Here is a 23,612-nt window from a genome sequence, read left to right as displayed (position 1 = left end):
TTGACAATAAACAATGTCACCATGCTCGTAAGGCACTTATTTTCTGTGTTATGTTTGTTATTTATAACAGACTCTATTATTTCTTATTGTGAGATTATATATATATATATATATATATAGAGAGAGAGAGAGAGAGAGAGAGAGAGAGATCTCCCATAAGACAATATATTCCTTGATCTCATACCATATGTAGTTTGCATTCTTGTATCACTCAGAAATAAGAGAAATGCATTTAAAAAAATTATATGAACCTCTTTCCCCCATAAAAGAGAGTCAGTAGAGAGGTAGTTCAGATATTCTGTAGTATTACAGTCTAAACATGTATAATTCAGTTCTAAATAAATTTAGTTACAAATATTTTCTTGATACATCACCTATCCTGTTTACTTTCCATCCAGACATCCAAGCTTTGCTCTTTTCTTCATCTTCCCTCCCTGGCCACCTGTAAGTTTTCCTGCTAAATGTTTCTTTACTTTCTCTTTTCCATCCATACTAGCAATGTCCTTGTTTAGGCCCAAATTACCTATCTCTTGGAATACTAAAATAATAACCTAAAAGTTCAGCCTGTCTCTGCTGAATTTTGTCTCCCTCAAAGCCATCACTACAACAACCATTTAAAACCCTGAGCTAATAAGCAAGCCCAATATTTCTGAGGTTAAAACCTTCTAATGACTAATCAACTAGATTAAGTCCAAACTCCTTAACTGAGCACAGACCACCTTGCCTGCTTTCTTATTCTCATCTCTCACAACTTCATGTTTTGAAACTCTTGTCTCTAGGAACCTTGAATTTCTTGTGTTTCTACGCTTCGCTCTCCCCCACGCCCCCCCCATCGACATCATGACTCTTCCCTACATTTTGCCTGTGCTCTCTCCTCTGCCAGGAAGACTCTCCCCTCACTGCCTCACTTCATCCGACTGACTCTTAGGCATGAACTCTTCCACACATCACTAACTACAGGCTTTCTCACAGAGCCTAGCAGTAGCATCAGAATCCTTCAGACAGAAGCTGCCAGTTGGGCTTCCCTGTTGGCGCAGTGGTTGGGAGTCCGCCTGCCAATGTAGGGGACGCGGGTTCGTGCCCCGGTCCGGGAGGATCCCACATACCGTGGAGCAGCTGGGCCCGTGAGCCACGGCCGTTGAGCCTGAGCGTCCGGAGCCTGTGCTCCGCAACGGGAGAGGCCACAGCGGTGAGAGGCCCACGTATCACAAAAAAAAAAAAAAAAAAAGAAGCTGCCAGTTATTTGATTGGAGTTGGCAACACAGATAAAACCTTGTGTTCCCTGATCTGAATTATTGCTTTAATGCACTTATTTATTTTTTTCACTAGCAAAGGCTTGATTCCAATGAGTTTGTTAAAAAAGTATCAAGGACTCTAAAATGCTGGATTAAGCAACTGAGCAGGTTGATCATTAATCACTGAAAAGCATGTGAGGGGTTATCAGACCCTATAGTACCATGAGCCAGCAGTAAAGAGATTCAAACAATGAAAAAAAAAAAAGAAAGAAAGAAGATCATTTGTTCTTTCTCGGCTGGATCCTTCTGAATAGGAGCCATAACATTATGAATGTGTTCCAGTATCAGACGTTAAATGCCCTATAAAGGCTTTTAAAGAGCACCCAAGCCAAACTAATATGCCAAAAGAATGGGGGAAGGTAAACTAGAAATGAATCAGTCAAATAATTCAGAAATTCTCCACAAATTCAGGGGTAAACAAAAGAAACGTGGAAGCCAGCAGTCTGCTGCTTTTATTGTGCATCGCAGAGCCTTCTGGAAACCTTAACTTTCAGGTCCAGAAAACAATATTTAAGAGGAGTAAGGGAGTACTTATTCATTTTATAGTCAGTCTCCTTTCATATATGCTCTATCGTTAGGCATTGCTTGATCATAATTCTGGCAATTGTAGACTACTTATTGATGACATCCTAAGCCTTTAGGCCAGCAGTTGTTTGAGTTAACTAAAGCTTTATTATTACATGTTTCCCCCTAAAGCTTTGGAACAAAATCTGCAAAGTTTCCTGTGACAAATGGAAAAATTATAGGGATTAAGCAAACTCTTTCCAATATACCATCCTTCTTTTTTTTTTCTTTTCTTTCCTTCCCTCCCGCACCCCGTTTTGTGACTAGCAAAGCAAATTAATGATTTTGGAGTCTGGGCATTTTATGATGATGTAACTGATTTTCTCAGTTGATCAATATGTGGAGATTGAGCAAAGAGGAAAATCCAAACATGTGTCAGCATGAATCAGAAATTATTTTCTAGTAGGCTGAGTTGTGGGTTGTTTTTTTTTTGTTTTGTTTTTTTGTGTTTTTTTTTCTATTAGGCTGGGTTGTGGGTGTTTTGTTGTTTTTTTCTGTTCTGTTCACTCCTGTATTATTTTCTATCCTGACTTTTTGATTTGGGAAGTTAAATGAAAACTAACTTTTAAAAATCTCCTTCCTCGCAAATCTCTTTCCTTTGTACTACTCTGTCCCTCAAATCATCTACAACTATAGTATGACTTCCCATGTCTCCTTTCTGACCTAAGTTGAGTGTTTTACTTAATTTCACAGTCAGGTATTTTTGTGGTTATAATATCTTGCTTTCATATGGACCATATTTTAAATGCATCATACCTATATTTGAAGAACAACATATAATTGAAACCTGACAGTGGAACTTAAAAAGTTCAAAAATAGGGAAAAGGTGGGGACATTATCTTCCAGACAATTTTTCTCCATTCCCTGAACTTCAAGGATATATTTCATGAGATAGCAGAGGAATGTTGCCTTTTTGCTTGAAATCCGAGGTCATTTGATTAAAAAGGAAAACAAAAATATGAAAAGGAAAAGTTAGAGGCTATAGAAAAATTGAACTCAAATTTAGTATTCACTAGAAATGTCTTATGCAAATTTGTTAATATCTCTGCCCTTTAAATTGCATATCTGTAAATTAGGGATAATATGGTCTACTCTGCAGGGTCACTCTGAATGTTAAAGACATTATATGGAGATAATTTACCACAGTTCATGATATATAGTCATAATTCAATAAATTGAAGTTATTATACATTAACTCAACAAATATTTTTAAGCACCTACTAAATGCTAGGTTCTAATCACTGGAGATACAGCAATGAATAAAATAGACAAAATATCTAACCGTTATGGATGATGATAAGTCCCATGGAGAAAACCAAGGCAAAAAATAGCAAGGGGAAGCCATGAGGGGAAGCTCTGTGATTTTCAGTTGGGTGGTCATGTAAGCCTCCAGGAAAAGGTGACATTTAAGAGAAGGCTGAAGGAGACTGGGAAAGAAGGAATGAAGATTTGCCTTTCTAAATGGGCAGCTCCATAATAAAATGGAAAGAGCACTCATCATGTATTCGTGATGGCTTGTCTTTCTGACTGAGCTACATTCAATGAAACACAAAGCCCAGCTTGAGAACCCTGGGGCTGCCCCAAATAAGAACATCCTCCATGCCAAGAAAATGGAGGATTAAAGACTGGTCAAGTTATCTCCAGCCATTTGATTTCCGTCTATTCTTGCTTCATTTCTAATATCAAAATATATGTGAAGGGCTTCCCTGGTGGCGCAGTGGTTGAAAGTCTGCATGCCAATGCAGAGGATGTGGGTTCGTGTTTGGGAAGATCCCACATGCCACGGAGCGGCTGGGCCCGTGAGCCATGGCCACTGAGCCTACGTGTCCGGAGCCTGTGCTCCGCAACGGGAGAGGCCACAACAGTGAGAGGCCCCCCTACCGCAAAAAAAAAAAAAAGTGAATTCTTTAGAGTATCAGCAGGAAAAATTTTATTCTATTACAGTTGCATTAAGATTACAATCTTCCTTTTTCCCTCTACTAGAGTATCAGGCACAAAAAAATTGTTTCTAGGGAGAAAAATTGCCCAGATAACTCTCTGCTTAGTGATGAAAAATAATTTCAGCTATGGGTTTGCAACCAGGACAAGAACAATCTGATTCTGAGCTGCAGTATAAAAGATAAAAGATTCTTGACGAGATCCCTTCTCTTCTCTTTCTCTCTCTCTCTCTCTCTCTCTCTCTCTCTCTCTCTCTCTCTCTCTCTCTCTCTCTCTCGCCCCATGGGAGCCTCAGTATGGAGGCAGTTCTGTCAGTATGGAAAGACAAGAGTAGAATATTAAAATAGCTGGAGAGTCTCAGGAAGGGGATTATAAATATAAATTCTGAGCCAAAAGGGCATTGCCATTTACTTTCGTGTGTCTTCCAGCTGTTGGCCCAGGAACAATACTGCCTGATTGCTTTGCAACTTCAGAAGAAAAGCCATGCTACCAAAATGTTCTATGAAGCACAAACATAGAGAAAATGTCCCAAAGGGTGATGAACACTGAAGTGTAGAGATATTTCATAAACAACTCAAAAAAGACTGCATTTTGCCTTACCTTTCAATTTATACATTTTAAACATCAAGATATTTGCTACTTCATCACATACATAGAGAGGTAAATTCTATACCTACCATATTATGATGTTTATAAGTTATATTGAATTACCCTTAATAAAGTACCAACTTTCTTCTACCTTCTTCATGCCCAAAGACAGGATTTATAAGATGAAACTACTTGAGCTGACAAAGGTAGTCCAAGATAATCACGTAGTTGGTGTGATTTCATCAATATCACACCAACACGTGCATCCGTGTTCTTACGTGCTCTTAACCTTCACGATCTCTCATTTGACCCTTACACCATTGGCCCGCCACATTAATAGTGGTTAAAACACAAATGTTGCCGAGGAAAATTTTCAGCCCTAGCGTGCGTAGAGTCTGAGAGCCTGTTGCCCTTGTAGAAAAAAAAGCAAGAAATAATCAACAGAAAACAATCAAGGACCTGAAGGACCAGAGAGCCGACAACCACCATCCTCTTGCCACATCACCCTCACTCTCATCACCATGGCCACCATGTCCTCGCAGCAGCCATGGGAGAACAGATGGACTCTGAAGAAAAGATCTGCTAAGCTATAACACAAGCGAGATTGTTCTTAAAGTATTCGTATGGGTGCAATATTATTACCAGTGAGTCAGAAATAACCAAAGGAAAATTGTCATGAAAACGTGTGTCAGAACAGTGCTTTGGGCGTCAGCCAAATAGCTGAAGGAACTGTTAGAAGTCAGTGAGTCTATTCTTTACCATCATCTCTCATCAACTATAAAATTATAATTTAAATTGGGTTTATTTTTCCTGTCCCTGGCTGTAAAATTAATACTATAGAAAACTCAAGACCTAGAAGTGTAAAGTAAAAATAAAATAAATATCTCACTACGGAAGAAAGCAAAGGTTAATGTTTTGGTTTATTTTCTCCTAAGTTGTTTTTTTCCCGTTTGAGCAAATAATTTTCTTTAGTTTACCCATTATGATTATTATGTATATGAATTATTTTGACTTTCCCACTTGAGACTTAAACCATGAATATATCAAAATTTATTTGAAAGTGCTATTCGTATTCTCAAAGACGGATATGTGGGATAATCAATTTCATTATTAACCTTTTATATATAATATAAATAAAAGTATCCAAAAAATGTATAAATGTGTGCATTTATATGTGGAAATATATATGAATATGTATTTATACATAGAAATACATTTTTATATATAGTTTTATATGTATAGTTATACTTAGTTTTAAGTATTTTTGCTATTCTGAGGCATCTGACAATGAACCGTGAATTTTTGTGCAAAAATCTTTTTTGCAGATTAATTCCAAGAACCAGAATTAATGATTAGAATGAGATCCTTGATCTTTGGTGATATAAAACAAAACAAAACAAACAAAAAAACAGGTGTCAGACGCCAGCTGCTGAGAAAGGATGCAGGCTAAAGAACTAAAGAACATTCTCAGAGGCCCACTGGGTAGGCAAGACCAGTCCAATAGTTGGAACGCTTGGAGGTGGGGGGCTGAGGTACAGGGTGGGTGGAGGATGTACAGAATCTATGAGGAGAGGCTGAAGCAGCAGCAGGGCCTGTGTTGGGACATCCCGGATTGGCTATTTACCAAGTATGTCAGTATTTTAACAACAAGCATCACAAGGGCCTTGTGTGATAGATGAATATCAGAACTGTTCTTGATATATAACGCCACGCTACTTTCAGGAAAACTTTGTTTCATTTCAAACTCTTACCTTTTGTACGTGAAAGCTTTCATGTCACTGTAACATCATCACTATTGCATATTTGCTTTTTAAATCTTCTCAAATTGTTCTCAGTAAAAATTTGAACTTTTCTTCAAAGAGGTTTCTTATATTTTGTACTGAATATATTAGTAGCTTAGCAATCCAGTATTTTTTTTTTAACCACTCCTATCAGTTTGTTATTGTTAATAGAGACAAAGCCTCAGAAGACTTTGGGCATTGACCCCAATCTCTAGGACCCCCAATCCCCTTGTGGCATATATGATTAGGTTCACCATGTATAAAATGAAGATGACAGCAGACACCCTACACCAGGGTTATGTGACTGTGTGTCTTAAATCGCAAAGTTGTATTCAATAGTGTATGTCAAGTAGAAGCATATTCATCGACTAAGAGACTGTGTCCCAAACTGGCACAAGAACTGGGAAGATACAAACTTGTCCTTCAGCAAAATTACACATAACCACATGCCACAGACTTTCTAGTACGTTGTAAAATAATCAAAACTGTAAATGAAAAACACTCAGATGTTGACAAAAAAAGAAAGGTGGATCTACCATATTGCTTTCTTCCTATTTTACCTTTATCAGGCCATTACTGCATTCTTATTAATTTTAAGGCTATACAACTGAGTTTATTTTCTTTTCTAAGTATACAGTCATTTAATCTGCAGATAATGATAGTTTTGTCTTCACTCTGCTCATTATGCCCATTTTCCTGTTTCAGGCCTTATTGAATTAGCCAAGACAATCTTGTTTATTTCGGTTTTAACGACAGTGGCTCCAGTATTGTAGCATTATGTTCACGTCTCTCCATTCTGTACTGTGTCTGTCTTTAACAGTACTTTCATGTTCACTGAAAGTTTTAAATACAATACAATGAGGTAAACTATTTCGGTAAATTTATATATGTAGAATTGTTTTTTTCAAAATAACATAATTATGAATGCCTTTAACAATACTTTGTATCTGATGCCCCAAATTATCTGAAGTAGACAGTCCTAAATCCTACAGATTAATAATTGACTAGAGTCCATATCCTTCCAGTTATGGAATAAGTGCTAGCATGCTGCACATAAGTAAAACAGTTCTTACTCATGTCAAGTTATAAAGCAATTAGAATCCAGACAAAAATCGTCTGCATGTCTAGAAGTCCTATTTAAACTCTACTTCTTCAATATAACAAAACATGGTGTTAGCCACACCACTCTGAAGAAATGCCTACCTCTTTCTAGAAGGTTACTCATAAGATCATAGATTTTCTGGACTGAAAGCACCTTCAGTGGCCCAAACACCCAAGAAATCAGTGCCTGATTCCTTTCCATAGCATATGTGCAAAGTGTTTTTCCAGCCTAAGCTAGTACTCCTAGAGTGACTGGTCTTTATATCCCAAGATGTGTGCTTTCATTTCTTTTTTTTTTTTTTTTTTTCTTTTAAACATCTTTATTGGGGTATAATTGCTTTACAATGGTGTGTTAGTTTCTGCTTTATAACAAAGTGCATCAGCTATACATATACATATGTTCCCATATGTCTTCCCTCTTGCGTCTCCCTCCCTCCCACTCTACCAATCCCACCCCTCCAGGCTGTCACAAAGCACCGAGCTAATATCCCTGTGCCTTGCGGCTGCTTCCCCCTAGCTATCTACCTTACTACGTTTGTTAGTGTGTATATGTCCATGACTCTCTCTCGCCCTGTCAAAACTCACCCTTCCCCCTCCCCATATCCTCAAGTCCGTTCTCCAGTAGGTCTGCGTCTTTATTCCTGTCTTACCCCTAGGTTCTTCATGACATTTTTTTCCCTTAAATTCCATATATATGTGTTAGCATACGGTATTTGTCTTTTTCTTTCTGACTTACTTCACTCTGTATGACAGACTCTAGGTCTATCCATCTCATTACAAATAGCTCAATTTCATTTCTGCTTTCATTTCTGAACAGGTTTGATCATTAGTAAATTCTAATACCGAACAAAGAAATCTCTCTCTTTTAACCACTGGCCCTTTAGGGGCAAATATTCTGTGGTTTGCTCAATAGGAAATATCTGCAGATGGCAATAAGCACATTCAAATACTTTTTTTCTAGGCAAAAAAAATCCCCCAATTCCCTATATTTCCCCAGTCATTCTTTAGTTGCTGATATAGACTGTTGTCTTACTCTAGACCATTGGAAACATTAACCTTTGCTTGCCACCAGCTCCTGCTTCTAAACTGGATACACTGGCTCTTCCAGTTCTTGCCTTAATTACATTTTTCTACTTCTATCCACCTAGCTTAAACTTCAGGGTCACCTTAACATGCCATTTGTGAAAGGAAACAAGATTAATAATCTGATAAAATTAGATTTTCAAATAGCTGGTCATTACTAAATACCGAATCTCTCTTTTGCCAAGTCGATAGTTAACTTTTATATCTGTTTAGTACAGCTTGTTGGACTAGACTACAATCAAGAGACCTGTGTTTTATTCTGCCTTGATGGTTCTCAGGCTTTTTGTTTGTAGAATGAGGGTATTGATGGTCTCTAAATTCTCTTCTATTTTTTAATCTCTGTAGTAATGTTGGTGTCTATATGTTACAGAATAAGAAAACAACCTAACTCAACATATGTCAGCATAATTATTTTCCAAAAAATGGTATAAAAGGGTTTATACCACCTGTGTTTCATATGTGAATTGCTTCAGTGGATTAAAAATTTATCTATATACACACTATTATATAAGTTATGACACCTGAGTTGGTACATAATAGGTTAATAAAAATAAAAGTAGAGAGCTGGATAAAATGAGATTATTTGAGTCCTGTCTAAACCTTATAAAAATTTCTGGCATTTGAACATAAGAACTGAACAATGCAGCAGATAAAGTGATTCTCCTTGAAGCAAAGCCCAGAGCAAGGAGAAAACATTGCCCATTACTGCCTTCTGGAACCTTTTTCCACGTATAAATGTACACTGTAAATTAACAGCATTCTCCCTTACCAAAAAGAGTATGGGTTTCTTTTTCTTCATGTACCATCAAACATAAAGACAACACTCATGAAAAGTTGAGTAATGAGGAAGCTCCATTGGGTGGTTTAATTTTAGGAAGCATCAGTGTTGAAGATGGACCAAAAAAAGCATGTTCTCTGAGACTTGGAATACAATGCAGTTGCTCTCAATAGCTAAAAACAATTGGGAATTCCCCGGCGGTCCATTGCTTTTACTGCTGAGGGCATGGGTTCGATCCCTGGTCAGGGAACTAAGATCCCGCAAGCCGCGCAGCCAAAAAAAAAAAAAAAAAAAAAAAAAATTGTTGAAATAAGCATGATATGAATACTCTGAGACCTCGAATGAAGCACTCCCGTTGCTCACTTTGTTTCATGAAAGTATACAAACTTATGCACATACACATACAGCGTTACACTTCTCTATTTGGCCTTTGTAAAACCTGTATGGTCTATATTTCTGTACATGATTTGTTTTTCTCCTGATTTCCTCTCTTTCTTTTGTGGATACACATAATATTTATTTCAAACATTCTTCTAAAATTAAATATATAGTCTATGAGTAACAATGCTGCTTATCAATTGTATTTCACTGATGTAGTAGATCACTTACAGAAGACGTGGAAAAGTTTTCCATCAGTTTCCTTTCTTTTGAACTGCTCAGAGCCCTAATAATTGCTTGGCTTCTGAACTGAACTGCCAAACACCTTTTTCTAAAACCTTACATTCTCTCTTAAATTATGAAATCCCTCTCCACCCAAATACCAACCTCTGTAGAAGAGACAGAAGACAGATAGGGTACATAGCAGCCCCTGCTCATGTTTCTGAGAAAATCAAACAGGCCCCCAAAGAATATGAACATTAAGTGATATAAATGCAGCAGTTTGATTTAGGGAAGTTTTTAGTGTGTTTGCTTTTGGTGTGTTTTTTCATCATGATGGTAAGAATGGTATCACCATTACAAATACAGAGAATTTGCACCAAAGATATGCAGGATAGGATCTGTAGGTATATGGACATCCAAAAGAAAACATCTAGGAAGTGAAACCAGAGAGGCCCATAAGCTAAGGCCAGAGTAGAACCCTGTAAGATGCATTATGGGAGCCGAGCACAAGGTGTCACACGGGGCCAATGGCCTCATTTGCCCAGGGACTGGAGTTCAGACACTGATTTGGAAGGATACCTAAGCCGCAGGATAATGCAAAAGTCTCAGGCACACTGTAGATTGTGAAACATGCGGCGAACCCATTTCTCTAAGGCAAGTACAGGAAGTTGCTCACTATATATTTTTCTTCTGCGCATGCAGTCCTTGCAGTTAGGCAACGACAGATTATTAGATAAGCATCTCCCAGTTGGTATATAAGCACTCAGACTAACTGAGTGAGGTGTCCTTTCCCCCAAAACACTACTCTTTCATGCCAAGGACCTCTAGACCTAGGGGTTTTAAGTGCCTTGCTTTTGATTTCATGTAACTTACTTGAGCAGTGAAGACTAAGTATCTACAGTTTGAATTTCTCTTGCAGTTCTTATGTTTCTGATCAGTTTCTTATGAAGAATGAGCTTAAAGGGCACCCATATTCTCTCCAAGGCAGAGCTTGTTATTAATACAATGTTAGGGCTCAGTCAGAAGAACACCAAGTACTGCGCCCTCTGTTTGGAAAAGTTCTCTATATTAGCCCCTACGTGCACCTTTATGTAAGGAATCACTGTATGGGGCAAACGTTCCCTTCTCTAGATAGCTTATAAGCATCTTGCTTGATAAATTTACATTAGAAATTCAATTAACTTTATATTAAAAGGTCAATTAACTTGGCCACGGTAGAGTTTGTTTTTAATTACTTTTCCTTGTAGGGCTTCTTTTCTTGTCCAAGAACAAGTGACACTATCAAATGATAGTCTCATTGCCTGTGGTTGCCTGAAATTCATTTGCAAAACACACTGGAAATGACTGTCTTGGTTAAATGAATTAATAGGACACTCTTTGGGCAATTCATCACTCTTATAAACCTTAGGACATAAAATATCACAAGCAATAATAGAGTATTTTAGCTTAAACGCACTGTATTAGATCATTCATGACAGTATCTTTCATTACCTGTCCTTGTTGGTTTCTGTTTTCTTGGTGAAAGATGATAATAACATAAAATTATTTTAAGAGTCAGTCCTTATTACATTATATTACAGTGTATTTTATGAAAAATGAGCAAATGATGACAAATGCTGAGCAAACTAGCTATCCTATTCCTTTAGAGGGCTCTTGGTTATCTTTGTGTTAAGATGGGCAGATTAGAACATTACACTTAGAAGACTCAAGAGATTACCATTTGGCACTATGTGACAAGTGGTAATGTAGTGTCCACTTGTTACCAAGTTGTAACCTATACTAATCATCACTCCATGGTTATTTCAAATGAAAACAATAATAAGGATATAAACATATGAATAATATGTTTAAATATTATACCTGACTATATATTATTATATATGGATATATTATATATTATAAATAATATATGACTATATTATGTTATAGTATTAATATATCATATATATCATATAATATATATTATTATTATGTTAACTCGGACCTCCAGATGACTAGCAACTTAAAAGTAAAGCATACACTACTCAGGAGTTTGATATGAGGCAAAGTCTGGAGATGATTTTTCTTGTTTTATTTTTGCAGAAAGGACCTACCTCCACCTTATAGAAGCACTTTAGAAACTAATCTATATAAATCTCACTACAAACCTATGAGACAATTCACTGTTCCCATTTTACTGATGAGCAAACTGAAGCTTATGTTTCAGCCAAGTTCACACAGTTCATTAGTGGCAGAGTCAGAAACTACACCCACATTAACCTGTCTTTCCAGACTTCCCATTTCCCCTAGGATAAAAGCACTGGCTCTAAGTAATGAGAACATGAACTGCTTACGAAAGGGAGTTGGGGAGTGTGCTGAATTCTTAGAGGGCAGCTTTAGAACTGAGCCAGAGGAAGGGAATGGTTTAGGCCAGTGCAACTCAAAAAGAGTGGGGTCACAAGAGTGTAAATTAACTGCGTCATTAAGCATACTTTTCCCCATAGCAATGCTTTCTCAATGAAAGGAGCTGTGCACTGATTTACTTTCCAGCACACACTTATCTTCTCATGCACCAGTAATAGTTTGCAAACCATTAACCAGTCTATGGACCTTGCTTTAAGTGGCACAAGCTTAAGGAATGTCTTATGAAATTTCCCTTTTCTGTGAACAGTTAAATCATTTTGGATCAAAGGTATCCTCAAAGTTATCCTATATTTTTTCCATTTATATATAAAAAAAATAAGAAAGCCACACGTATCCATATCACAGATAATAATGAAGGCCGATGTCCTAAACGCTATAAATCTACGCGGACATTAATCTTAGCTGAAGTGGTATGTCTCTTACTAGTTTTAACAAACAAATCTCTGCTAAAAGCAAAGGAAGATGGCTTTCCTAAAGAATGAACAATGTCGCTGTCAGACAGCATGATGTTTGGAGTGAAGTACAAATTTTAAAATGTGTTATTCATACCTGCACCACCACCAATGCTTAGAATCTTAATTTCAGATTTTGTGTCTCCAATCCTGAAAAAAAAAAAATTATGTAGTTTAAGAAAAATGTGCCAGGTGGTTTGTAAAATCTGATTATCAAGTCTAGTTGAAGAGAACAGACTAAAATTACAGTGAACAAAAGCTAGGCCAACAAGAAAGGCCTCGATCATTTCAGTGGCTATATTGCTGTCTTCAGACGTCTTTAGAAGTAAAGGTTCCACTTATTACCAACCTTGAACTGGGAGACTTTTAGAAACAGCACTATAAACATCTCAGACGTAGGAAATAGCATTTGTTTGAAGATTGTTTGGAGAACAAAAACAGAAAAAGTGGGCCTTTGAGTCTGGTAATATAATAAGCCATTCATTGTAGATGGGAGAAAGGCTAAGGTGATTCATACTATCTCTGATATTTGCCTTGTTTCCTTCTTCTTGCTAACTTCCTTTCAATAAACAAATGTTTATTAAGCATTTATTATGTGCCTATCCTAAGCACTGATACATAAAAATGAAGAGACCACTTTGCTGTCAAGTTGAAATGTGAGACAATAAAGCCCAGTATTATGGCTCTATACAGAAATAGAGTGGAACTGATGGACTGGGATGCAACAGTAGGACTTTCTTTAAACTGATGTAAAAAAAAAAAAAAGGGGGGGTCAGAAAAAGGACGAGGTGCACGATGACTGCCACGTTGTGAATTTGGATGACTGGGTGAAGGGTGGTATCGAAAAGGAAGCTGGACAATATGATTTTATGGCAAGTTTACGTTTTTTCAGTGTTTTGTGTTTCTTTTTTTGATCTGAATTCAACAGACATTTGGATATGCAAGATTGAAGCTGGGTAGGAGAGAGATCAGGACTGATGATGTATTCTGGAGAATTATCATATAGTAATGGTCGAAACTAGGAGAATAGATTCTATCACCCAAGGGTATTGCAAAGAGAAGAGCAGTGGGATTATGACAAGATACCAACTTTTAAAAGTCATGGGATAATGGGGAACACACAAAGAAGACAGAGAGGAAAGCAGTAAAGCTCAGAGAGATGATAAGAGAATTAGAGAAGGAAAAGGCCATTGTACATGGCAGACTGTACTACTAAAACATAAAAAGAGGACAACTCTCCATTGAATTTGGCAATATGAATATCTTTGATAATAGCAGCTTTAAAAGGTGGTTAAGGGCAGGAGTCAGATGGCAGTGGGATTAAAAGTGAACTCGATAAAGAAGAAGAAGATCTAGAGATTTTTGAAAAAGGATGAAAGAGTGAGAACGAAAAAGGGAGACTGCTAGAGAGAAAACATGAACTGAAAGAACGGTGCTTGTTTGTTTGTGCTTCAGGATGGTAAACAAGCCTAGTTTTTGGCTAAAGTGAAGAGCCTGCCCAGAGTAATAGGAAGAAGACAGATTGAAGCGGAGTTCTTAAGGACACTGGGAAACACAGAGTCAAGGACACCTGTGAATGAGTTGCCTTCCTCAGTTCTAATTATCTTCCAGTTCATAATCATGAGTCCTAATACACCCATCCCTGTCTGTACCCTTGGTTAATTCTTAAAAATGCTTCTATCATTAGCTAGCATAGTGAGGTTACGGAGCAGAGCACCTAGGTTGAAATCCTAGCTTACTAATACGTAACCTTGAGCAAGTTATTGAACTTCTCTGTGCCTTTATTATTGATTCTAAGAAATAGGATAATAATACCACCTACCTTGTAGGGTTATAATTATAGTATCTGCCTTATGGAGGAGTTGTGAGGATTAAATGATGTAACTGATGTGAATCTTTTAGAAATGTGTCTGCACATGACAAACACTCAACTTATTATTATTCCAGGCACAGCTAAGTGATTTATATGACTTAACTCTTTTTAAAAAAAAAAATTTTATTGAAGTATGGTTGATTTACAATGTTGTGTTAATTACTGCTGCAAAGTGACTCAATTATACATATATATACATTATTTTTTCATATTCTTTTCCATTATGGGTTATCATAGGATACTGAATATAGTTCTGTGTGCTATACAGTAGGACCTTGTTGTTTATTCACTCTGTATATAAAAGCTCACATCTGGGACTTCCCTGGTGGTGCATTGGTTGGGGGCCCGCCTGCCGATGCAGAGGACACAGGTTTGACTCCTGGTCTGGGAGGATCCCACGTGCCACAGAGGGGCTGGTCCCGTGTGCCACAACTACTGAGCCTGCGCTCTAGAGCCCACGAGCCACAACTACTGAGCCCGCATGCCACAACTGCTGAGCCTGCATGCCTAGAGCCTGTGCTCCACAGTGGGAGAGGCCACTGCGATGAGAAGCCTGTGCACCACAATGAAGAGTAGCCCCTGCTTGCCTCAACCAGAGAAAGCCTGAACGCAGCAATGAAGACCCACGGCAGCCAAAAATAAATAAATAGACAAATAAGTAAATTTATATAAAAAAAAAAGCTCACATCTGCTCACCCCAACCTCCCATTCCATCCCTCCCCCAACCCCCTCCTCCTTGGCAACCACCAGTCTGTTTTCTGTGTCCGTGATTCTGTTTCTGTTTCCTAGGTAGGTTCATTTGTGTCACATTGTAGATTCCACATATAAGTGATATCATATGGCATTTGTCTTTCTCTTTCTGATTTATTTCACTTAGTGTGATAATCTCTAGTCGCATCCATGTTGCTGCAAATGGCGTTATTTCTTTTTCTTTTTTTTCTTTTTGGCTGCATTGGGTCTCCGTTGCTGCGTGCAGGTTTTCTCTAATTACTCTTTGTTGCAGTGCACAGCTTCTCACTGCAGTGGCTTCTCTTGTTGCTGAGCATGGGCTCTAGGAGCACAGGCTTCAGTAGCTGCAGCACGTGGGCTCAGTAGTTGCAGCACGTGGGCCCTAGAGTGTGCAGGCTTCAGCAGTTGTGGCTTGCGGGCTCTAGAGCACAGGCTCAGTAGTTGTGGCTCACAGGCGTAGTTGCTCCGCGGCTTGTGGGATCTTCTGGACCAGGGATCAAACCCATGTCCCCTGCATTGGCAGGCAGATTCTTAACCACTGCGCCACCAGGGAAGTCCCACAAATGGCACAGCTGAGTAGTATTCCATTGTGTGTATGTACTACATCTTCTTTAGCCATTCATTTGTTGATGGACATTTAGGTTGTTTCCATGTCTTGGCTATTGTGAATAGTGCTGCTAGGAACATAGGGGTGCATAGGGATGTATATTTTTGAATTATATTTTTGCCTGAATATATGCCCAGGAGTGGGATTGCTGGATCATATGGTAGTTCCATTTTTAGTGTTCTGAGGAACCTCCATACTGTTTTCCATAGTGGCTGCACCAACTTACATTCCCACCAACAGTGTAGGAGGGTTCCCTTTTCTCCACACCTTCTCCAGCATTTGTTATTTGTAGACTTTTTAATGATGGTCAGTCTGACCAGTGTGAGGTGGTTCCTCATTGTAGTTTTGATTTGCATTTCTCTAAGAATTAGCAATGTTGGGCATCTTTTTATGTGCCTGTCGGTCATCTGTAGTGAATTAACTCTTTGAATTCTTACAACTCCTCTATGAGTTAGATACTATTATCATCCTATTTCATATATTATGATGATAACTAAGAATTACTGAAAACTTGCTATTTTCCGGGCAAGGATCTAAATGCATTATATGTGACAACAACAAACTTTACTATTTACAGCTGTATGCTATAAGCATCCTCACCCTGTTTACCACCTCCAGATAGGGGATTGAATAATTCCTCCGTGAAAAAATAATCCACTTCACTAAATAAACTTATCTATATTGGCATCTGAGAATCTCCCATCAAGTGCAAAATCTACATCAAATTACTACGGTAAGCTGACTGCTCAACAGACTGTTCCTGTACATACACAGAGAGGACCTGAACTAATTTTTAATGCCTCATTATTTGATTGGATGGACAACCAAGACTCATCAGTAGTTGGGGAGCTCCCCTAACATGAGAGAGACCAAAAGAAACAGAAAAGGAGAATTCAGAAGAAACATGCAGAGAGCAGAGGAAAATTTTATAATAAATAAAAGATGGCATTATATCTATGAAAGATGAACAGGATGCTATAAAAAAGGAACATTCTTGGAAATTAAAAATACAATAGCAAACAATAGAGGGCTGAAAGATAAAATTGTGAAAACTGGAAATATAAGAAAATTAGAGAATCAACTGAGAAAGTCTTCTGTTTGATGAATAGAAGTTCCAGAAAGAAAGAAAGAAAAAAAGCAAAACAGAGGGCAGGAATGATTAAATAATACCAAAGCTTCCCTAAACTGAAGGATCTGAATCTTAATTGAAATGGCCCAGGGACTACTCACAAAAATGGGTGAGAAAGACCCACACCATAACTCATCATCTTAAAATTTCAGAATACTAGATATAAGAGAAGATCCTAAAAAACAGAAAGGTCACAAACCAAAGATGAAGAATTTGAATGGCATTAGATTTCTCAACAGTAACTACAAGACCATGGAAAAATATCTTTAAATTTCTGATATAAAATCATTTTCATTGTAGAGTTTTATACCCAAACTATCTAACTATCTAACGATGATGAGCAAGGAGTGAAAGCATTTTTAAACACACAAAGTCTCAAAAAATTTACCTCCCATGCACTCTTTCTTAGAAAGTTCTTAAAGGATTAGCAGGGAAGAAAAAAAAAAAAGACTAAAGAAACCAAGAAAAAAACAGCATCAGATCCAGAAGCTGGGAATTCAGTACTGGAGAGAGAAGGGAATTTCTAGAAGATGAAATAAATTCCTCATCAATACTTGTATAGCAGGCCAAAAGCAAATCAACCCAGACTGGAAAAAAAGAACAGAGAACTCCAGAAAAGATGTTTCCATGAGGAAAAATCAGCAGGTTACTTGATCTGTTGGAATATATTGAGAGGAGATTAATACTTCTGCTTAGGGTATAAGTAGTGATAGGTACATAGGAAGCTAAGTAAATAAACTAAAATCAAGACAGTAGTTAACTCTAGAAAAAACAAAAGGCTGTACATGAAAGGAAATATAATGATTGTAGTAATGATAGTATAAATGCATTGTTCAATTATGAAAAATATTTACACAGGCAAAATGATATGATATAAACAAATTAACCCAAATTTAGACATATATATGTATATATTCATATATATATATATATACACGTATATATTATATATACCCACTATATATATCTATGTTGTATTGACATGATGGGGGGAGGGATGTGCATGTTTATTTAGCTACTTTAATACATCAAAATTAAGAAAGAGAATAACATGTTATTTAGAATTAGGAAAGAAAATTCCTAACAACTAAATGTTTTCAGAGTGTTGAAAGTGGTTGTCTCCGGAGAGCCCGAATCAGGAATGGAAGTGGGTAAGGCAAGGAACCACTATTTTTGTTGTCGTTATTCTAAGCATCCATAGTATGTCTTCAAACCAAACGGATGGCGGAAGTAAACCAAGGATCTGCATAAGCCACAGACATGAACACAGATGCTTAGTATTGCAAAAGAACTCAGAAATTAACTCATTACCTTTAATTTCAGAAATAAGCAAAAAGACTCAAAGAAGTAAACTATAATTAGTTCCTAGATAAGAAATTGTATTTGCTGTCTGCTTTGATTTTTGCATTGTTATCCTATTACTTATTAATATATGATACTCAATTTAAAAAAAACACATTTAAAAACTGAACCATGAAAAATAGAAGATAGAAAGGGTAATAAAATTCCATATACATCCAACAATGCCTTCGCTGGTCAGGTGGAGTTAACTGTCCTGGTGAAAGCATTACAGGCCTACAATAGAAAAATCCAGCAAAAGATAAAAATATCAGTTTCCTTTGCTGATAGGAAACTTTCCTTTCCAGTTGCAAATTGGATCCCCAGCCATTTTCCCCAGTTTTCCATCATTATTTCCTGAAGCGCAGAGTAAGTTCCCGCAATCCACCCCCAGATAAGTGATTTGATTATCGTTGCCATGTGAAATCTGTTACTCTCATAATGCTTATCAGCTCTGGCACAAATTGAACACATTAATCACCCAAAAAAAAAGGAGTCTGCGAGAAGGGTAGACACTAATGAGTTTCACTGATAATGGGAAAATGCTTTTTTAGGGCCACATTGCTAATATTAAGTTGAAAGTAAAAGACAATTATTATTATTTTTTTTTTGGAGAGAGGTAACTATAATAATGGATAAGGAGAATGAATTTAAATGGGTATTAAGAGAATTGAGAGGCACCCACTCAATCCTCAGGGGTAAATAGTATTTGGTAATTATTTGATTCTAATGCAAAAATACTGGACTTCGTTGGGGATTTTTTTTTTTTTTTTTTTTTTTGGAAGGTAAAATTTGGAGGAGGGCTGAAAAATCTGAGCTCAAAGATTGGGATCTTATCTTTTCCCAAAGGAACGTGGATTCGTGCCTTCAGATGGTTAACGCTTATCTCCCAGCAGCTGGAAATCCAGCACAAATCAGAGCCTTTGAACGTTTCAAGCGAGCGTCTAACTGAAACGCGGCAGGAGAAGGGGCACCGGAGGGTCGAGCGGGGCGGCTGTCAGTACCTCGTTCTTATCCCCGCGCCCAGCCTCCCGGGATGGCCTTGACCCATCTATCACTGCACAGAACGAGACCGAGGCTTGTCCATGGGACAAAAACGGCCTTTTTTTTTCGGTTACCTTGCTAGTATGCCCGGCAGCTTCTCGTCCATGAATTGCTGCATGCACTGATGCTCCGTGGAATTGTTGAGAAACCTCCGGAAAGATTCAACATATCTGCTGTGGTCAGAAAACAAGCTCTTCATGGAAGATGCCATGTTTGGTTTTCTGAGAAAGACAAGGAGGGAAGGGAGGTCTAACTTCCTTCTTCCCTTCCTTCTCTTCCCTGTTCCTTCTTTCTCTCTCCACCCGCACCAGTTTATATCCAAAAAAAAAAAAAAAAAAAAAAAAAAAAAAAACCCCACAAAAAAGCCCTGCTTTGAATTTAATGTGCTGGAGAGGCTGGGTTTGCAAAGCTCGTTACTAAGTGACTATTTGTACAGGACTTTGCCCCTGAGACTTTAACCCCGGCACGGGCGTTTTAGAAGAAATGAGTAGTAAAGCAAAGCAGTAAATCCACTGCTGAAACTTGTTTTAAAACTCATGAAGTTCAGAAAGCCCTAAAAACAGATGACATTCAAATCACTTCCTGTTTTGGCAGCAGGGGCCAGCCAGTAAGTTCCCAGTGGGAACGGGGCTGCTTTCAGCGCCAAGGGCAGCAAAGGCAGGAATAAACAGGCCAGCTGCAAGGTTACAAACCACTTCCAGAAATCTACAGCTGCTGAATCTTTGACAAAAGATTGTCATCTGCCTCCAGGCTTTCTGTTAGGAGAGTTTCATGCCTTCACATCCCTAAACGCTTGAACTTTAAACTCTGCTGCATTTCTTCATATGCTGATTGATTTGTTGTGATTCAGGAACAGAGCTATTAACGGAAAGGTCTGAGAAGCCTGGTTGGGAGGTACTGTGGATGTATTGATAGTCTCTGACTCTGCCACTAATAAACTGTGTGAACTTGGCTGAAACGTAAGTTTCAGTTTGCTCATCAGTAAAATGGGAACAGTGAATTATATCTCACAGGTTGTAGTGAGAATTATATAAATAACATTTATAAAGTGCTTTAGCACATTATTACCGCATAATAACTGGCTCCTTCTGCAACAGTAGAACAACGAAAAAGCAGTGGTTTTATGTATGGACACTGAAAATTGAATTTTATATTATTTTCACATGTCACAAAATATTACTCTTCTTTGGATTTTTTTCAGTCATTTAAAAATGTAAAAGTTATTCTTAGCTCGTGGGCTGCGCAAAATCAAGTGCTGGCCTGGATATGGCCCAGTGGCCCTGGTTGGTCGACCCCTAGGCCTCTGTACATGTGCTACTTAACTCCCATCTCTATGCAAAGAGCCTCGCCTTCTTCATACTGACTCTCACAATTTTTTAATTCTTATATTACCATTTTCTACCCTTCTCTTTAGAACTTAATCCAAATCATTCATTCATGTATTCATCTACTGAACAAATATTTAGTAAGGGTCTACTGTGTGCCATTCTGCTGAGAAGAAATAACCTTAACCTCTATTTTCCTACTAAAAACTTCCTACTAAAAACTGAAACTAACTAAAACTCAATCTTCACCTGAGGCCCTCGCCTGCCTCACTTGTTCACACGTCTTTCCCAACAATCTGCTCTTCATGTGTGACTCATCAAGGATTTCCTCTCCATTCTTGTTGCTTTCATGATACTGAGATTCTCTCTTTTTTTTTTTCTCACCCACTTTCCTGCATTAGGAGTCACACTTTCAGCATGACTTGCACTTGACTAAATGCTGGTTTTAGCAATCACAACTACCTTTTAAAATTGCATTTAGAATATCCATTTCGTAATCCATAATGCATCTGGAATGTCCCTGGAGATTAAAACATCTAGCTGGCTGGTTGGGATGACTAAGTTTTCCCCTCTTTTTTGAAAATTGGGGCAAACAGTCCAGCACATCTATCATTTGCCATGACTTCTCGAAGGTTACTGGCCATAGCATCATTATTGCTTTTATAAATTGTTTTAGTACATTGGGATACGTTTCTTCTAGGCCTTGAAAGATTGTCAAGTTTAGAATTCTTAGATATTCTCTTACCTACTTTGGGCTTCTGTTCCCTGTTCCCTACCACTTATTAGGCTGTTACTGTGTCAAAGTGCCTTCCATGAATTATCTCCTTTAATACTCCTAACCCTCTGGGGATGAAACTATTGATATCATCAAGCAAGACTCAGAGCACATAAGTTGTACAAGATCACATAACTCATGAGAGAAGAGTCTGGGTCCAAATTCATGTTGTTGAACTCCATGGACTGATTTTTAAAAATTACATCTTATTACCTCTCACCACTTTGTAGCTTTCCAACATAAGGATTATTTTCCATGGTAGAGGAGACTAGAACAAAGCAAAAGTGTAGTAGTTCTGTATTGATCCAATCACCTAGTAATATAATACTATCTGTGTGCTAGGTCAAAAAGCAAAGGGTTTCCCTTGTTTATTCTTATTGCTCTTATATTCTTATTCCATTGCTTTATTCTTATTAGGCTTATGTGCTATTCCAAAAATACAAACAAATGAACCAAAGAGAAAAATATACATTAGCAGAATTCTAAGGACGCATCTTTATTGTACATAGCATTTTTTGGCTCTCTCATTCACCCTGGTATGTAGTCTTCTGAATACAGTCCTTATTGGACTGGCTTCTTACCCTTAGTAATATGCCCCATAGCATAGCATATATGTATATGACAATGGTAATATTGTTAAATTATCATAATCAAATAGTTAGAAGAGTTCATTTTATTTTCTCTTAACAAGAAAAGAGAAGGAAGATATTTTTATACAAATGGATTGGCTCACTTGGTGTGTTGGTTTGTTTGAAATTTAGCAAGTAGGTGACCACAGTAGTCTTGAAGGGAGGTTTGAAATCATAGTACATAAGATTTTAGAGCTCAATTAGACTGGCAATTTCAGGCAAATATAATAGATATCAGGAATCTGAGTTTCAACAGGACAATTGGCTAAGTTTCTCATGAGTGTAGAAGCAAGCCAAGAAGCAAGAGACCTGAGTGCTATACAAGCTTAGCCTCTTACTAACCAAACAACATTGGATAAACAGCGTAAGTGCTCTATGCTTCCTTCCCCCGCATCCATGTTATATGTAAATATGGGAAAAGAAGGTAGACTAGATGATCTTTAACGTTCCTTGAAGTTCCGATTAGTCTTCATCTTTGAAAAAAAAAAAATAACTGTGAGCCTGTGAAACTGAAAATAGATAGATTCATACCTAGGAGAGCCACTGTATCCAAAGACTGCAGATAATTGATAACCTAAAGATAGTCTCTGGATAGGCAGCCCCTTGACTTTATATGAAATGTCACTGGCCATATTTTATCAGTATAAAGTGCTTGAGCTCACATAGGTGGTGATATGCCATATGTCTTGTTTTTAATAGCATAGCTGGTTCAATTGCACTTTATTGACATGCGGTTTATAATGGTTTTGTTTTAATTAACTTATAACAGAAAAAAAAAGTCCCAAAATACCCAGAGAGGAAACAAACCAAACAAAATAATGCAGAAGAAATATTTGGGGAATCATTAGTTAAGAGGGAGAGGGGTGGATGGGTAGACAAATAATGTTAAAAGCTGTAGAAAACAGTGATATTCTAGAGATGTAAAGCTTATATGAAATGTTTAAGGGTGATTATGAGACAAGACAAGGAAGAAATAGTCTAAGAACTTAGTTCCTATTTAATAAGCCAAAAATTTAAAAAGTCACCTGCAAAAGTCTAGAATCCCTTGCAAAGATAGAGGTTGGTAAGTACTTAGAACCTGGTAAATTATCAGGAACTGGGAAATTGTCAAAAAAAGAAAGAAAAGAAAAGAAAAACATAAAATAATGCAATTCATCAAACAGCCTTTGCCTGAGTCTGTGCTACAGATCATCTCGGTTACTGACTCAGTGACCCTAAGGAGTAGGTCTCATGTTGAATTAGGGATCTGGTGAAGGTTAAGGGTTCATGTAAGAGAAACTTTTTTTTTTTTAAATACATGGACCCCCGTATTTTTTTTTCTGAATTAATTAATTTATTTATTTTTGGCTGTGTTGGGTCTTCGTTTCTGTGCGAGGGCTTTCTCTAGTTGCGGTGAGCGGGGGCCACTCTTCATCGCGGTGCGTGGGCCTCTCACTATTGCGGCCTCTCTTGTTGCGGAGCCCGGGCTCCAGACACGCAGGCTCAGTAGTTGTGGCTCATGGGCCCAGTTGCTCCGCGGCATGTGGGATCCTCCCAGACCAGGGCTCAAACCCACGTGCCCTGTGTTGGCAGGCAGATTC

At 37.8% G+C, this 23,612-nt stretch overlaps 1 protein-coding gene across 1 annotated transcript in view; it reads right to left on the bottom strand.

The window, feature by feature from the left end:
* Positions 1-19,514, bottom strand: part of HNMT (histamine N-methyltransferase) — a 35,848-nt gene extending 16,334 nt beyond the window's left edge. Inside the window, exons 1-2 of the mRNA XM_065880733.1 lie at positions 19,378-19,514; positions 12,681-12,733 (exon numbers count right to left, since the gene is read on the bottom strand). Of these exons, the coding sequence (XP_065736805.1) occupies positions 12,681-12,733; positions 19,378-19,514 (190 nt within the window). The remainder of the gene's footprint in view (positions 1-12,680; positions 12,734-19,377) is intronic.
* Between the last annotated feature and the right edge of the window lie 4,098 nt (positions 19,515-23,612).

This window comes from Phocoena phocoena, chromosome 7, assembly GCF_963924675.1.
Source record: "Phocoena phocoena chromosome 7, mPhoPho1.1, whole genome shotgun sequence".
NCBI classification, from domain to species: Eukaryota; Metazoa; Chordata; class Mammalia; order Artiodactyla; family Phocoenidae; genus Phocoena; species Phocoena phocoena.
This window is presented reverse-complemented; position numbering and strand designations above follow the sequence as displayed.